At 32.8% G+C, this 18,039-nt stretch overlaps 2 protein-coding genes across 2 annotated transcripts; both read right to left on the bottom strand.

The window, feature by feature from the left end:
- Positions 1 to 6,008: 6,008 nt before the first annotated feature.
- LOC137832778 (phospho-2-dehydro-3-deoxyheptonate aldolase 2, chloroplastic) lies at positions 6,009 to 9,676 on the bottom strand. Its single transcript, XM_068641120.2, has 5 exons — positions 9,069 to 9,676; positions 8,217 to 8,494; positions 7,723 to 7,999; positions 7,262 to 7,507; positions 6,009 to 6,547 (listed from the first exon to the last, which is right to left on the bottom strand). The coding sequence occupies exons 1-5, from the start codon at positions 9,498 to 9,500 to the stop codon at positions 6,290 to 6,292; spliced, it is 1,491 nt and encodes a 496-aa protein (XP_068497221.1). The 5' UTR covers positions 9,501 to 9,676; the 3' UTR covers positions 6,009 to 6,289.
- A 2,608-nt stretch (positions 9,677 to 12,284) lies between these two features.
- Positions 12,285 to 16,937, bottom strand: LOC137832779 (polyadenylate-binding protein 2). Its single transcript, XM_068641121.2, has 6 exons — positions 16,770 to 16,937; positions 16,511 to 16,613; positions 15,568 to 15,638; positions 12,988 to 13,179; positions 12,774 to 12,904; positions 12,285 to 12,693 (listed from the first exon to the last, which is right to left on the bottom strand). The coding sequence occupies exons 1-6, from the start codon at positions 16,809 to 16,811 to the stop codon at positions 12,645 to 12,647; spliced, it is 588 nt and encodes a 195-aa protein (XP_068497222.1). The 5' UTR covers positions 16,812 to 16,937; the 3' UTR covers positions 12,285 to 12,644.
- Between the last annotated feature and the right edge of the window lie 1,102 nt (positions 16,938 to 18,039).

The following is an 18,039-nucleotide window of genomic DNA, read 5'->3' as shown; positions in this document are numbered from 1 at the left end:
TTTATCGTTGGATTGTACAGTTTGTATTCCACATGCTTATATCCAATGAAAATGGTCTTCACTAGGTTATCATCCAACTTCGATCTTGCTGCCTTGGGGACATGAGCATAAGTAATTGACTCAAATACCTTCAAGTGCTGCACATTGGGTTTGAATCTGCTTCATGCCTCAATTAGAGTTGTGTTAGGAACGCTCCAAGTGGGTGATCTGTTTATCAAATATACCGCACATGTTACGGTCTCAGCCCAAAAATAATTTGGCATACCTTTCTCTTTAAGCATGTTCCTCGCCATGTCCATGATTGTTCTATTCTTTCTCAGGTTATGTTATGCTGCAACCCAAGTTCTTCACAGTGCCTCTTGAACTCATTAGACTTGTACTCACCCTCTCCATCACTACGCACCATCTTAATTAGTCTGCCACTCTGTCTTTCAACAAATGCTTTAAATATTTTAAAGTAGTGGAATACCTCATCCTTGCTTTTTAATAGATAAATCCAGGTTTTCCTTGAGAAATCATCAATAAAGGGTAAAAAGTACTTATTACCTCCAATTGATGATATGTTCATCGGCCCACAAACATCTATATGAACAAGCTCGAAAGGAAATTTTGCATGCCAAGGATCCTTAACAAATGGTATCCTGTGATTCTTTGCAAAAATGCAAGTCTCACACAATTGATCAGGGTGATGAATATGGGGTAAACCATTCACTAAATTTCGTTTGGAGAGATTTTCCAAACTCTGAAAATTTAAGTGTCCAAAGCGTAAATGCCATAACCACGATTCATTATTCACTATTGCATTCAAGCACTTGAAATCACCCATATGAAAATCTACTGGAAACATGCGGCTTTTTTGTATCAAATAATTTGTATCCTTATTTACTGAGAGGATAACCAATGAAGATGCATTGTCAAGCGCGCGGATCAAATTTTTGCTTAGGTGAAACAACAGTTACGTAACAGAGGCAACCAAAAAGTTTTTAGGTGAGAAAGTGAAGGTGGGCGATTATATAGCATCTCAAAAGGTGATTTATTTTATTTTTTAGTAAAGGTGATGACAAGCGATTAATGATATATGTGGTGGTTAAAACGCATTCCCCCCAAAATTCTAATGGTAAATGGAAATGAAATAGGAAGACTCGTGCGTGTTTAAAATGTGTCTATGTTTGCGTTCTACTACTCCATTTTGTTGAGGAGTGTAGACGCAAGTGTGTTGACATTCAATACCTTTTTTGAGAAAAAAATTACGCATTGAAATAAGTTCCACTCCGTTGTCAACACGGATGGTTTAATAGATGTCTGAAATTGATTTTGTGCAAAAGTAATGAATGATTCTAAGAGATGTTGGGTTTTAGACTTGTGATTCATAAGAAATGACCAAGTACATCTAGTATAGTCATCGATTATAGTGAGTAAAAAATGTTTTCCAAAATGAGTCTGAGTTTTATGAGAACCCCAAATGTCACAATGCAGTAAATTAAATGGAGAATGAAATTTTATTGTGCTTAAAGAAATGGTAGTCTTGTCTGTTTAGCTTTGGGACAAACACTATAATTATTATGAATGAGAATGAGATTTTTACATGTAGTAATGAAAATGCAAGTTGTAGACGCACTGGAGAAGGATGTCTGAGACGCTTGTGCCATAAATCAGGGTCATTTAAATTTGAGATGTGTGGGCTTGGTTTGAAAGAGGGGACATGTAGTATAAGCCTGCATGTAGTTAACCCGAGCCAATCATCATCCCTGTAGCTAAGTCCTGCAAAACGCAACCATGTGAAAAAAAAAACACAACAATTTAGTGAACTACTTATCTCACTAACAGACATACATGAGATTTAAATTAAAAGAAGGAACGCAAAGAACATATTTGAGAGTGATATTGTCATTGAATTTAATTGTGCCCGTAAATGAGATGAGCGCAGTTGAACCTGTGGGCAAATTAATATTTGGAATAGATGATGATGAAGTATGTGTGAAAAATTGTGAATCAGATCTAATGTGATTGGTTGCTCCGCTATCCAAAATCCATGGTTTCGTAAAAGCAGAATTAATAGACGAGTTATGGACAAACAGACCTGCAACATTCATAAACGTTTCATTTTTACCATTATTGTTGAGCGAGTAAATCGCCTTTGCCAATTACTAAATTACAAGCTAATTAGGTAAGGATCCACTAATCATGAAAGTTTATCATTATTAAATTAATTGCATATAATTGCGTACAATATCGTACAATAATTGCATACAATAATTGCGTATAATTTGATAATTATTATTTTCTTAATATAATAAAAGAAAAAAATTATTAAACTTATAAACATGCGTAATTAATTTGAGAAAATGGATTAGTTATTAAAAAATAACTCGAGTTACTCTTTTGTATCATATTTACAATAAAAAAATATGAATTACTCGTTAGCACTCGAGAGAAAAAATATGAATAATTAATTTATAGTTTATGCTCTAGTCATTTGTTCTTTCCATTGAATAAAAGTTAATGTTGTGTGTGTTTTTTAATGTTAAGAGTAGAACATGTTAGATTAAATAAAGAGCATCAAGCAATGTTAAGAGTACGTGAAGTAGCATTCTACTGTGAAGGCATGAAACAATGTTTTAAACTGGAACAAAAATCTCAACATAGGTGAAGAACACATAACAAAATTCATCTATATCAAGTTATCCTAAATAATAATTTATAATATTTTGTAGTTAATGGATCCATTAATATGAGATTCTATCATTATTAAATTAATTACGTACAATAATTGCGTATAACTTGACAATTATTATTTGACGGACAAAAGGTTGTGGTGGGAACCTGTCTGATTTGACGGGTGGCGGGGTTGACGATGGATAAGGCAATGTTGTTGTGGAGGCAGAGAAGGCCGTTGCAGGAATCGAGGATCTTGGCGTTAGGGAAAACGATGGGGAAGAGATGGGATTGGTGGATGAGGTGGCGGTTGGCGGTGGATGCGTTGGAGAAGAAGGGTGTCGTTGCGGGTGGAGTGCTCCAGCTGTTGTTTGGCAAAGAAATGGTTTTTTTTAAGAGATTTAACTACTCTTTTGAGACGCATTTGAATCACATTAGGGATTTCACTGGAAGTCTCTTCAAAATGTTCATCAAAATGTCCAAAATATAGTTCTAATGATGGCCATGGAACTAGAGACAAGACACAAAGGTTGCAACTTGACTATTAAGGAAATAATAATTGTCAACGCAATTATTATACATTATTATTATATGTTATTATTATACGCAATTATATGTAATTAATTTAATAATGACAGGATCTCATGACTAGTGGATCACTGCATTATCTTATAATTTGGAAAGATAAAGTCTTCATACACACACAAGAGAATAAAGACATTCATTTTTTTTACCATAGTTGATGACGGGTGCATTGGAGGAGAATGACAGCAGGTGCTGTTTGATAAAGAAAGGGTTTGTTTGTAAGAGATTTAACCACTCTTTTGAGGCGCATTTGAATCGCATTAGAGATTTCACCGGAACTCTTTTCAGAATGTTCATCACATCAAAACCTCCTTCTCTCTTTCCCTCTTCCATTTCCATTCTTCTCCTTCACCAATTCAAACCAATTCTCTCGCCACCCTTTCCTTTTATGCACTTTCTTCACCGTCTAACTTCACAACTAAGTAAAGGCCCTTCCAATTAACTACAAAATATTATACATTATTATTTAGGATAAGTTTATTACTTTTTATGATATTGTACGCAATTATATGCAATTAATTTAATAATGATAAAATTTCATGATTAGTGGATCCCTATCTAATTAGCTTGTAATTTGGAGAAAGAAAGTCTTCATACACTTGTATATATTTTTCTATACATGGAGTGATGTAAGTACAAAGAAGATAATAAAGAAATTCATTTTTTTTTACCATCTTCTTATATACAATTTTCTTATAACCATTGGTTTTCATAATTTGTCAAGAACTTTATTTATATAGACATCAACAGTATCTGTGATTTCCATCTACAGGAGTTCATATTGGCGTCTTAGGGTTTGAAGACGCGCCCTCTTGATCTTGTCATCACCTTTATAATTGGTTGGATGGTCCAAGGCTCACTTGTAGTTGTTGCTCCTTCATCAGCTCAAACGTTTCGTCATTCATCCCTTGATGGATGAGATACAAAGCCTTCTTGTTCTTTTTCTTCTAGTCACGATGTGCTACTCATTGTGTCTCAGTTGCATTATTACGTAATGCAGACACTCCACTCTCAACGACATCCCATAACTCATGATAATCCAACAAAACTCACATCTGCGCACATTACCGATTGTAATTATTTCCATCAAGGTAAAGTTCATGATAACATACATACGAGTTGTAGAAACTAATTGAAGGAAATAACATAAGACAAAAAGTTATAGAAACTGATTGAACACGTAATTGCACGAAATTGCAAAACTGTTGAACTAATACTTTCATTTTGATTTACTTCAATAATATATATATAATAAAATTACAATTACTGGAAACTATAAAATAGGAATACTAACAATCCGTAAATTGACCACTAAGACAATACTAACTAAATAATTTAAGACTAATAAAATTTGAATTAATAATCATCATGTATTCACTCAAGCTAATAAACAAAAACTTCACTTTTTATTTTTTCTTTTAAAAGGAGGCTTATTTTTATTTTATGATTTTAATTATAAATTATGAAAAATTATATTGTACACATTTAATTGAAAAATCATTTAATTAGATGATTATGAGATTCTTGGATGAATTTTTAGTGTGTTTTAAATTTATAAGTTTTGGAATGATTTAATGGTTGATTTTGGATAATGTGAGATGTGATATGTGAATTGTAATCAAGACATAGTATTTTCAAGAAAAAAAAATATCGTATCGAGATTGTTATTAGAGTATTGATTTTTGAGTATCTTGTGAATAAGATGATATTGACTCTACCGATATAATATAATCAAGTAGATAAAGTTATTCAGTTTATGAGTCGAAGGAGATTCATATGATAGAGTCTGGGGTTTGAAAGAATTGATCAGAGCAAATCATATGGATTTACCCTGTCATATGAAATGATGATATATTGAGATGATTATGCACATAGTTGTGTGGATTCATAATGAGTAGTAAGACATATGCAAGTATCAAGATATTAATTTCAATACATGAGTCATCCAAAAGTAGAGTAAAGTATTTATGCGTTGATGTTAGTTAATAGATTTTCTGAAATGAGTGATATGGAAATTGAGATAATGGTAGACACTTCAGTAATTGTGAATCATGATTTTAGATAATGGAGGATGTAAAATGATTAATATGTTTGTGAATAAAATTTGTTTTATTTTAAAGATTTATTGAAAGTTTCAAAACTAATAACTTACCTTATTTTCTTGTTTGTGGATGTTCTTCTTCTTTTTAAAAACCTACTAAGATAATGTATTACAATGAAACATATGTTACAAGTAATGAGGTAATGAAGATAAGCATTGAGAAGTTGAATATTGTAATAAAATAGAATATTTTTGTAATAAAATATTATGAGCATTTGGAGTATTGAAAATTGAGAATGTTACAAATGAGACTCCTATGTATGTATATATGCATTATATTTATTATATTTTTAAAAAGTAATAAATATCTACTGAAACAGAAAAATAGTTTATGTTTATTTTTATGAATAAATTAAAGTAACAATACCATTGTAATTATTTAAAATATAAACAAATATAGTAGTGTTTGTAAGATTTTTTTAAAGGTGAAGACGGTGAAACAACTAGAGTAAAAACAATGGCGTGGAGCACGCAGAAATACAGTGTTTTTTTCTTTTAAAAATATTTACAGAGAAGTTACTCCAAATGTATCCTACTTTTCTTTTGATTCATTGATCTGGTGTAGGAAGAATTAGCTTTTTTTTTTTCACATTATGATTAGTTACTTATTGGCACTATGAAAAACTTGATGAAAATACCTGTATAGTACTTTGTCACATCATACAAATAAAAAATTAAGAAAATATATATAATAGTTAATAAATTTCACCAGGATGCTTTATGACATACGTTATACCTTGAAAATTGTACTTATTACTCATTACCCAACATAAATACAGACACACACACACCGTATCTCCAAACCTTAAAGTCCAAGTTTGCAAGTACAAGATGTTTTATCTGTCTTGTAACAAGTTCTTATGACGCTTGAAGAGTGGCTCTCAGAAGATTTTTTTCACTGTCCGGAGCAAAATTAAACACATGGTAGCCCAGTATTGTGCCTCTTGTCTAAATTCCAAGTGATTGCGCTGAACTGAGCCTTGTTTTGCGCAACCTCTCTGCAATATTGAATGCAAGCTCCAGAGACTGAGAAGCATTAAGCCTTGGATCACAATGAGTGTGGTAGCGAGAGCTCAAGTCATCATAAGTAATAGTCCTTGACCCTCCAACGCATTCTGTCACGTTCTGTCCAGTCATCTCTAAATGAACTCCTCCTGGGTAGCTTCCTTCTTGGTCATGCACATCAAAGAATGCCCTCAACTCAGCCTATCATCAACCATACCAACATCCGTGAACAAATGAATTTATCATCAGTAGCAATAGACCTTGAATTATACACCAAAAATAAACGACTGAAACTGAGACAGCAACATATTGAAGGACATTAAGAAAGCACAAAAGTCATAAAAACAGATAAACCACTGCCAAAGTAATTCCTTCCACTACAAAGCTGCTGTAAATTTGGATATAGCACTATTTTCTTACATTAAGTAAATTACTTGCCAAACAATTATTTAAGTACTATGTGCCGATCCATATATTTCATTCAGGACATAACTGCATTAGAAGAATAGGGCAGGCAGAGGTGATGAACAATTTTTATCATAAACTTTATCCATCAACCTTTTGGTAAATTTGGTGGAATTTCAGAGTTGGGAAAATTTTCTTGGAAATTCATGTGAAGGTGGTAGCCAATATTCCAGTACTAGGTGATATGCAGGATATATGTTTAGTGAAAGTGTGAGACAGTACAAAGATCACAAAAATACATATCCACGGAAAATATTTATGAGTTAAATTGCATGCATGGTCTAGGAGAGTTTTATTTTATTGGAACTTGAACTTTAAACAGTACAGTAGGATTACAAAAGAATGACCTAGTAAAGACCATATATTTTGCCACTTCTGTATTGACCAAATATTGAGTATAAAACAGAACTATATATGTTGGAAACAGGAATAAAGCATAAGTGAAATTACCCTTATTGCATCAAAAGAGCGGGTTTTTAACCCAGATGGAGCTTTAATGGTGTTGCCATGCATGGGGTCGCTAACCCAAGTGACAATTTGTCCTGCTCTGCGAACTGCCCTGATGAGATGAGGAAGCTTCACTCGCATATTCTCAGCTCCCATTCTAACAATTACTGTAATTCTGCCAGGCTTGTTTTTAGGGTTGAGAATGTGTATCAGCTTAACAAGTTCGTCTGGCACCATCTTATCACTCACCTGAAAACCAAGTAGCCTTTCAGTAACACTAAACTATTGTTGATTAGTTCCAACAGGACCGAGGCCCTTCAGACAGGATTGTAGTTCAAGTGTTGACGGGGCATATCAAAATACAAATTCATTGAGACAAGCTTATGCAGGGCATGTTTTTGACTATCAAATGCAAAATGAATAACACAAAAGGGCATAGGCAAAGAGCATTATATGAGCATCACCTTTATGCCCAGTGGATTAGCAACTCCTCTCAAGAACTCAACATGAGCACCATCGAGTTGGCGGGTACGTTCCCCAACCCACAGCATGTGAGCTGAGCAATCATAATGAAGGCCCGTGGTGGAATCCTCCCTAGTAAGTGCTTGCTCATAAGGGAGAAGCAAACACTCATGGGAGGTCCAAAAGTCTGTTGTACTTATTATTGGGTGCTCGGATGTGAGCCCGGCAACATTCATGAACCCAAGGGCCTCATCTACCCTATGAGCCAATTCACGGTACCTGTTTGCCCACACACAAAAAAACATATCATTAAAGTTGAGGGATTCCTCAGTCTTCTACTATCTTTCTACTATCTTTACAGCAACATGAAAAGGGTCCGTTCAATTTTAATCACACTCATCCAAACCAAACCCTTTTAAATAAGGAAGAATAAGAATTAATAAACACTAACGATTCAAGATCCAGAAATAAATTTAGAGAAGGTTAGAGACGATACCTGTCTCCCTGTTCACTATGCTCCATGAAATCAAGATTCCATTTGTTAACCCTTTGCATGGCAGCATAACCTCCTGTGGCAAACGCCCGCAAAAGGTTCAGAGTAGCCACTGATTGGCAGTAGGCTCTAACCATCCTCTGTGGATCGGGGATTCTGGATGCCGCATCGAATGTATCGCCATTCACATTGTCACCCCTGTAACTTGGAAGCTTCACTCCATTCTTCTCCTCAAATTGATCTGATCTTGGCTTTGCAAATTGACCGGCCATTCTCCCCACCTGAATCACCATATCCAATAACTGAAGCTAGTCATTCTCATTCATCATAAAATTTTAAAGCAGTACGATGTAAGACTATCTAATCATTGCTCCATGGAAGAATTTGATCATGGGGTATGTTTGGATACAATCTATTAGAAATATAATTTTTCTTTTCCAGCATTGTATTTAAAATTCATGAAAGAAACAATCATCTTCTTCCAAGTTGGTTACACACTTCTTACACCAATGACTAAATGTCTTGAATGTAAAATTTATAAGACAAGACATGATTGTCAGATGACTCTATCAACAACTATTAAGACAAATTTTAATACACCACTATACAATTTGACATTTTATCCTTCTCAATCCAAAAAGTATAAGCTCGTGTAACGAATCTTGCTCCCACTTATACCTTTTTTTATTTTATTTTAAACCAGGGCTCATTCCTTCACTAACTCAAACAGCACAAGAAACATCAAAATCTATCCCAGAGAGAAATTAACAATTCACAATAAAATAAAAGGAATCCTCCCCCAAAGAAAAAGAACGAAATAAGAAGATGCAATGAAAGAATGGTGAAAAGATTGACCTTGATAACAGGCATTTGGCCACCGAACATGAGGACGACACCCATTTGAAGGAGGACACGGAAGGTGTCACGGATGTTGTTGGCATGGAATTCCTTGAAGCTCTCAGCGCAATCCCCGCCCTGAAGCAGAAAAGCGTTCCCCATAGCCGCCTGACCCAGTTTCTCCTCCAGATTTCTGGCCTCGCCGGCGAACACAATTGGGGGAAAAGAAGAAAGGGTTTGGAGAACTTGATCCAATTCGTTCGCATCAGGGTACTCGGGAAGCTGAAGCGCCTTCTTCGTCCTCCAACTATCGATGTTCCAACTTGTCGAGATTGAGGACGCCGCTGGCTTGGCACAATTCCGAACAACTACGGATCTCCTCGGAGTCCCGAAAATGCAAGGTTTGAGCTTTATTGTAAGAAGGGATGATGAAGATGAGGGCAGAGCCATTCTCTGTTTTCTTCTTCTCAACAAAACACAACACTTTGATTGATAACTGATGATTCTGACTCAAACTCTGTAGCATGCATATAAATGTCCTTTTTATTCTTAAAAAAGAAAATAAATAAACCATTTTCCATGTTTTAAAAACAATATATCTGTCGGAGAATAACAGAAAAGTGGTTAGGTAGTACTGTCCTTTTAAATAACAATAAATAAAGAATATTACTTTAGAATATGATAGAATCTATTAGGCTCAAATACGCTTTTTAAGTTGTGTATATAGATATCGATATTTATACTTGTAAGATACAAGATACAAAGATAAGTGTAAAATTCAAAAATATTTGATGGATTTTTAATAATTTTATCATGATTTTAATACAATTTTTTTAAAAAAATAAAAATAAATATATATATATATATATATTAATTTTTAAAAAATTTAACTTTCTTATATAATTTTTTTAATATAATTATAAAATAAAAAATAAAGATAGGCATATCTTTCTACTAACAAAATTAAAATATACTTGTCATATAATATATAAATTTGTATGGTCTAATTTTAAATTTATATCCGTATTAATGTTAATGTCAATACCTATACTAAATAGGTTAGAACAATAATAATCTCACACTATCATTACTGTTATTAATTTTTATTTACAATAACTATTTTAACAATTTTATCTACGATAATTTATATTTGATGCACATCACACTAAAATTAAATTAGTATATTTACACTTGATAAACATAAAACGTTTGCATCTGTTTATTTTTTCTTTTAAAATTGAAACCAAAGTGTCCATATATAAAACAAATAAATTAGTCTTTCATAACCTTTCATGATATTTTTCAAATATTAATTTTGGTTTGTGATATTAAAATATTTTCTACTTTTTTTCGTATTATTTTTCATTTTTTTCATGAATTTTATACTCTCGTTTGTGGTGGAAAAAATTGAAATATTTATCTGTGAATATTTTTGTAATTCTTTTGCAAGAAATATAGAAAAAAGATTTATAAAGAACAAAATTCGTGAAAGAGTATGCAAAGAAAAATTATTAATTTTCAAAAAAAATGAAAGGAAGTAATCAGTTTTAAACATTATAGAAAAAATATAATAAAACATTAAGTCAGTGTATGAATTTTCTATGCCATAATGAAAGCATAAAGCAAAAAAACATAGCAAAATGGGCTTGAGAAATACAAAAAAAACTTTTATGTTTTGAAACAACAATTAATTAATGTATGGAAATAAACATTATTATGTAGTGCAATGATAACATATAGTTGTCTATAAAAATAAGAACAATAAAGAAAATGACCGGAAGTCCTTTTTTCAGTTCAATAACAATTTAAAATTTTAAAAATCTACATTCTTTTGATGATTTAAATTAAGAAATAAAAGAAAAACTTTAAATGACATACATTATAAAATCTTATCAATGCCTACTAAAAGTATAAATATTTTTAGCACTTTTTAATTAATTTAAATTTATCACTGTTTTGATTTTAAATTATGCTCTATATTTAAATATAAGTAAAATTAAATAATTTTATCAGTAATTAAGAAAATTAATTAATATTAATTATACTTATAACATGTATGAATAAAGAATCTCCTTTATTAGAAGCTAGAATTAATTAAGAATAAAAGAGTTATTTTTCCTACTCCATTTTAACGGTCATATTTTACTGTGTTGTTCTATATATAGACTTGAAGTCATCACACCGTGCATAATCTGGGTGGTTCAGTATAGTAATTTAAAAATTTGGCTTCAAGCTAAGTCATCCTTTAATTTTGATTAAACATCCAAATAGTAAGATCATGATAATTTACATTGATTATATGATAATAAACATGAATGACAAAAACAATCTAGACTTCAAAACCATTTGTGGTTGAAGTTGAGAAAAAAAAAAGTTTGAGAGTGATAAAGTATCTTCTTGACACTGGTGATTAGATCAAAGAAAGGCATATTTTTAGAAATGAGCAATGCTTGATTCTAAGCCAACTAACACTCCCATAGTTGAAAACCATCATTTGGGAGAATACCCAGATCAAAACCCACTGATGGAGAGCAAGTATGATAGTCAAAATTATGCATTGCCAAAGTGAAGATCACATGAACGCAGCAATTTGAATAATTCGATATCTAAAACACTAGTGTTTTCTAAGAATAATCATTTGGTTATTGAAGGTTGTACTAATGCAGAGTGGACAAAAAGTATTATTGACAGGACAACTACGTCTAGCTATATTATCTTTGTTGGAGGAAATCTAGTATGCATAGAGGAGTAAAGAGGCATAAGGTAGTTGTATTATCTATCTAATACAGAAGTTAAATTTTGAGGTATGACTAAAAGGACTGTTAGCTTCTCTAGTTAAAGAAGTTGCTTACAAAAAATTCTTTTTCACCTACATCTGCAATGAACTTATTTCGTGACAGTAATGCAGCCATCTCTATTGGTCAAAATCAAGTTCAAGATGTTCGACCAAAACATGAAGTGGACCATCACTACATCAGAGAAAAACTCGAGGCGAAGAAAGTGCATTTTCTGTCAAAATTGGAGACCAATTGGGAGATATACTTACAAAAGTTGTGGCTGATAGAGATCTTCACAACTCACTCAGAAAGACGGGCATGAAAGAGACATGTATGCACCAACCAACTTGAGAGTAGAGGGATTTGACGTGAGTTTGTGGGATTGTTTTATAATATATGCAGACTGTCATAGTTTCCCAAAGTAGGAGATTAAGTAAGCTATATGTATGAAACTTCGTACAGAGAAAGAAAATATACCATATATTAACAGAAATAGCACTCACAGTTACGATGTTCATGAAAAAGTGAGCGAGCAATATTACAAAGAGCAAGAATGAGAAAATTAGATGACACCCAAAACCCATGTATTAATCACACTTGCGAAGGATACTTTTACAAGAACTAAAATTCAATATAATGTAACAATACCAAAGCAAAGCAGGTGCAAACACCACAATTGGCTGATAAGTAAACGCTTAATCCTCACAGAACTGGTTGGATTTTCCTCCCTCATGTTCAATGGCCAAAACTCCGACCATGACACTACATAGGGGAAGAACGACGTCATTCAGTCCATCATCCTACCCGAGTTGGCCAGTTAATAGTAGGGGCTGTAGCGCATTGCCATTCGGAACCTTGGGACCTTTCTGCAATTCACAAACAGATGCTATTAATTAGCCTGTTACAGGATAAAAAGATTTGAAAGGGATGATAGATTGTAATGTACCCATGTCCATATGGAGAATAGATAAAGGGAGGTGCATAAGGGGTTCTGCCTCGAAAGCCTCCAGCATAAGGATTTGACTGGCGGGACCGATACTGTTTCATCCCTGGTACATTGGTCCTTTTAGCTGTCACCTGACAAACGCTCAAATAAGCAGAGATGGTTAGAAAGGGGAAGCAGTCTATTATTCAACAGCAATAGCCTCTAGCTCTCTAACCTTTAATTGGCGCCCATGAAGTTCAGATTCATTTAGCGAAAGTGCCTCTTGAACAGCTTCCACCTCAAGGAACTCAACATAAGCATAACCCTTGGGTTGGCCAAACTTATCAGTTCGAATGGTGACTCTGTTTACTGTTCCACAAGACTGAAAATGCTGTTGCACTTCTTCAGGAGTGCACGAATAGTCCACCTGTTGAGAATATCAAACCCATGAGACATTATAAGAGTAAAAATAACAAGTAAAGCCAAAACATTCACCACATGACATGTTTTCAAGTATCTGTTAACACCAAATTGAGATTAAAAGATGATACTTACCAGTTTCTAGTCTACTACTCAACCAGATATAATTAGCGTCACTAAATATCAACACAACATTTAATGAAAGAAATACATTTTTGAAGATTCAACCAGCCTGTTAACAAAACCATCTGAAATAGATATAATAGATATAATAACATACATTCAATAGAACTGTTCTGTGACAGCTATCAAATCACTGGCTCAGGGCCAAAATGATGAACATCAACCTTCTCTGGCAGAACAATTAACCTCTGTTTATTTCCATGTTTGCAATCTCCATAGGCTGAAAGCAAATTATGTTTGCTTTACTAAAAGTGTTAACACATCCCAGATATTGTAATATAACCTCCAAACTTAGTCTCATGAAGTAAAAAAGAACTACAACTAGGCAAAATGCAAACAACTAAACCAATACATGGTTTGCAAGCATTGTCATCACAAATGCTAATGGAATAAATTTTGGGCTTTGAGCAAGTCAGTGAATGTCAACCAGTAAAAGAAAGATGGTTCACACACAACAAACAGTAGATTTCAAGTCTTCCCCTATTAAATTAATTGCTTTACCTAGCCCTTTTAAGATTGAGGAAGAAACAAAAATCAAAATAATCTCATAGCCACCATATGTTATATCTGAAACATGGCTGTTTTAGCAAGCTGGAAAGTTTCAGGGATGTAAAAATATTTTGCCTGGTTCATGTAGTCTAAAATGCAAGGAAGGTCACAGAATAAGGTGCCAGCAGACAAACGGAAAAAAAAAAAACTAGGAAGTGGAATTTTGTAAATCCAGAAAATATTATTCAGTGGGTTCTTCAAACCATTGCTGCTGCTGCTAGCGGTGCGTAATTCGAAGCTCTGCTGCAATCTTGAGCAACTAGATGGCTGCTGGGATGTGCCGCCTTGTGTGATTCGGAAGCCTCTGTTTCTGAGTGAATTATATCTGGGCTGGCTTCTGTCCTCGGCCCCCATTATTAGCTGATTTGTTGGTAGTTTGTTAGTGATATGCAAAGTTTCATTGCTTTGCTGGTCTGCAGGGGACGCCTTTGCATTCCCTGCTTGTTCCACTTAATTTCATATTTTTCTCATTAAAAATGTCATCATAAAGTATCTGTTTTTAAAAAAAAAATCTTGTAATCACCTTAGTCAAATCTATTATGCATTTTGAATTACAAGATACTTAACTGCTATTGTGAGTGAAATTTTATTATTCCCTATTTGATTTATATATATTTTACATATATTAAAACAATACAATTGTGCATTTCTACCTCCCTTCCGAAGAGAGGACCTAGGATTTTGAAAACCCCACTCACTGAGTGCACCACCTTCCTTCTTGATCACTGTTTTATTTTCCAGTTTCCTTTAGTTTTTGTGGTGTGAAGTATATCAGAGAACCAAAATGCCAATAGTCTAAAAGAAATTCCTTAGATCCCAAAGTAGAAAAAAGGAAATGACAACAGTGCCTCACCATGATAAAGAAAACATATTACATGAACTAGCACCACAGAAAGTTTCCTTTGAATGTTCGACCAAATGACAGATATGCATGCATAGTATTGTACCCATAAAGTATGTCCTCACCAGTAGGAGTCCAGATTCTTGATCTCCAATCTACCCTTAATTGATTTCCTGTCAATCCCATTGCAAACACTTGACTGTACACTGATAAAAAAAAAGTCCTAGTTGAAGATTTTTTCTTTTCACCTTTGATGACTTCATATTCTATTTTTTTTTTATTCTTTGTTTCTTGCCTTTCTTCCTCCCATAAGAAAGATATGCAAATTCACAAAACCACGAAAATCACTTCCCTCAACAAATACTTCTTTAACACTCTTGTCATCTCCTTTATTCCTCAATGTTTCTTTTGTGTTGTATATTTTGTTTTTCCACTCCTTTTTTTTTCAATTACATACATTTCTAACATTTTTACCCTCCAACTATATAATCTAACATATACTTTCAACTGCTGCAATACAAAACCAGAAAACTTGTAGGTGGAAGCGTGACCTGCGATTGTAGTCAAAATATTATGTCAAAGCAGGATGTCACTGCTTGGAAATATACTAAAATTTCAAAACAGTAGAAAGCACATTCATCATCAAAACTTTAAAGGATATAATATGATGAAGCCCGACATATTTATTGACCAAAACACTTTGGGTCATAAATGAATCAAACAATACACGCCCTTAACCCATATCATGAACGATGACAGATGGTGAAAGACAATCAAGCACAATAACATGTTCTCATACAAACAAGGTAAGAGAGAGCTCACATTGCCTACAAAGACTGATCGAGAATCTACTTCCTCTCTATTGGCCTGACTGGCAGAAGCAGTTGCAGGATCTATTTTTGGAGAAAATAATTAACAACTGAGATTGGAGTCCAACAAACATTGTAATAATATATGTTAGGCATTAAAAAAACAGTGGCATGCAAAAGATCAAGGAAAAAACAATATAAAGAAAAACATGAGGGAAAAAATAACAGAACTAAAATTTGTAACTCAAGCATTAATGAAAAAGTTCTTCCTTCCGAATTTTCAAACAGAAGTTAACAAAATTACCAGTGTGCTAGCACAGCTATAGCGGCAAGAGGCCCCTGGCGGCTACAGGTGCTGCTGTGGCAGAGCACCTTAGTGTAGTGGCCTAAGCAGCATAGCTTAGGACATCTATAACTTCTTATTGTTAATTAGGAACGGTCATTAAATTTTAGAAATTCTTATCGTTTGTGAGAATTTATATGTATCTGTAATATATATCATATAAAGTATAGACTACATAAAAAAATTCGAAATTGTGGTGTTATCCCTTATCTGCTATCCTGCTGCAGGCCATTACATACAGCTATTCAGGATTTCAAATATTGATCTCGAAAGGGTAGAAGGATATGTATATAGTTTATGATTTATAACCAAACAATAGAATGAGTTTCCCATTACCACCGGCCAAGAACCTAAAACTAGTCTACTAATATGAACATTTATAACAAACATTTCAATCACAAAAGATTTTCAAGCGAAAAAGTGAAGACTCGTCGTAGAATCCTACACAGAAAAAAGAAAACAAATAAACTACTTTCAATTTTGAATATATCCAACTCACTGCACACTATAGCATTTTCTTCCCAAAATGTAATTTTCCAAACTAAAAGAAAAAAAGTGGTTTCAAATATACATCTTTTGGAGAGAGAAAAAAGAAGACAGAAAAAGAAGGCACCTTGCACAGATCCCATTTCCTTCTCGACCTTGGCCTGCATCTCTCGCAAAGCAGCGGCTTCATCCTCCATCTCTTTCAAACGCTTCTTCATGTCATCCAATTCCTAAACCCAAATGATTTGACATTGGGGAACGAACAAATTAGGGTTTAAGATTGAACGGCGGCAGCACCAGACAAGTTTGATCCAAAGAAATTAGGCGAATGCAGAGAATTGAAAAGAAAATTAAGAAAAAAGAGAAAGAAAAGAAAGCATTTGTACTTCATTAGCGTCGGCGTGCATGTCAACGTCGTCGTTTTCCATGGCTCCGCAAAAGAGGAATTCTTGCAACCCTCCCTGTGCTTTGCTTGCCCCTCTCCCTTGAACCTGAGAGAGTGTCAGAACGATTGTGAGAGTCTTGGGTTAAACTACTTGGGCCTAAGACAAGACAACCTTTTTATTTTATAAGAATAAGAATAACATTTTTTGATATACCATAATTTTCTAAATTTACAATAATAAATAAATTCTTTTAAATCATAACATCATATTTCAAATATTCAGTGACGGTTCTAATATCTTTAATTGTTAACCGATTAATAAATATCAGTATTATATTTCTTTATTAAGGGAAATTTATTCAAATAAAAAAAAGTATATTCTCAAAGAAAATGTTTTTATGGAAACTTGGCCAAAATTTGCCAACTTTTTGCGGGAACATATTTTTTAAACTCAGATTCTGAATAAAAGTAAATCTTCTGTTAAACATCTCAAAATTCTATCTCATTGTGAATTATGAGGTCAATAACAAATTTTACTTGCACTTTAAAGGATTTATATTCTTTAATTGTTTATCTATTTAGGTTAATTGCTACTTCCAGATACAAAACTAAATAAATATACCTAAATCCGAATTTTATATCAAATTTGGGCTATTTGTTTTTTTCATATAGGAGCATAAATGTACTCTGCAGCAAGATTGTACTAAAATTAAGAAAAAAAATGTGAACTTCTTTTAAAATACTTAACTAATAATTATATTTTTAAAACATCTAAATAATGTGAACTAATTTCGGTCAAACGATATATTTTTATCTGAAGCAAAAGAAATGTATTTGTTAAAGTTAGATTGCAATAGTAAAATTTATTTTGTTTTTGAGTTCATTTTTGTTTAAAAGAATATTTTTGTTTAAGCAAAAATTAAGTAAATTTTTTTAATTGTTATTGGATTTATTTTTCACAGTAAGTAGTAAGATATGTATAAATCTTTAAATCTAAAACACAAAACACAACTTTAAAAAAGTAATTAAACTTAAAACTATGTTTACCCATAATTTATCTATTAAGATTAAATATGTTTAAATCCATATATATATATATATATATATATATATACTGTAAAATCAATTTTTGTCATAATATAAACTTTATGTTTACTAATTAACTGTAGTAAAAAATTAATGGAATGAATTCTTATTATAATATTTTTCTTACTAAAATTATTATAAATATAATATAATAATTTCTTACAACATAAGAAATTTAAAGTTGA

Source organism: Phaseolus vulgaris, chromosome 6 (genome assembly GCF_051622355.1).
Source record: "Phaseolus vulgaris cultivar YP4 chromosome 6, ASM5162235v1, whole genome shotgun sequence".
Classification (NCBI taxonomy): Eukaryota; Viridiplantae; Streptophyta; class Magnoliopsida; order Fabales; family Fabaceae; genus Phaseolus; species Phaseolus vulgaris.
This window is presented reverse-complemented; position numbering and strand designations above follow the sequence as displayed.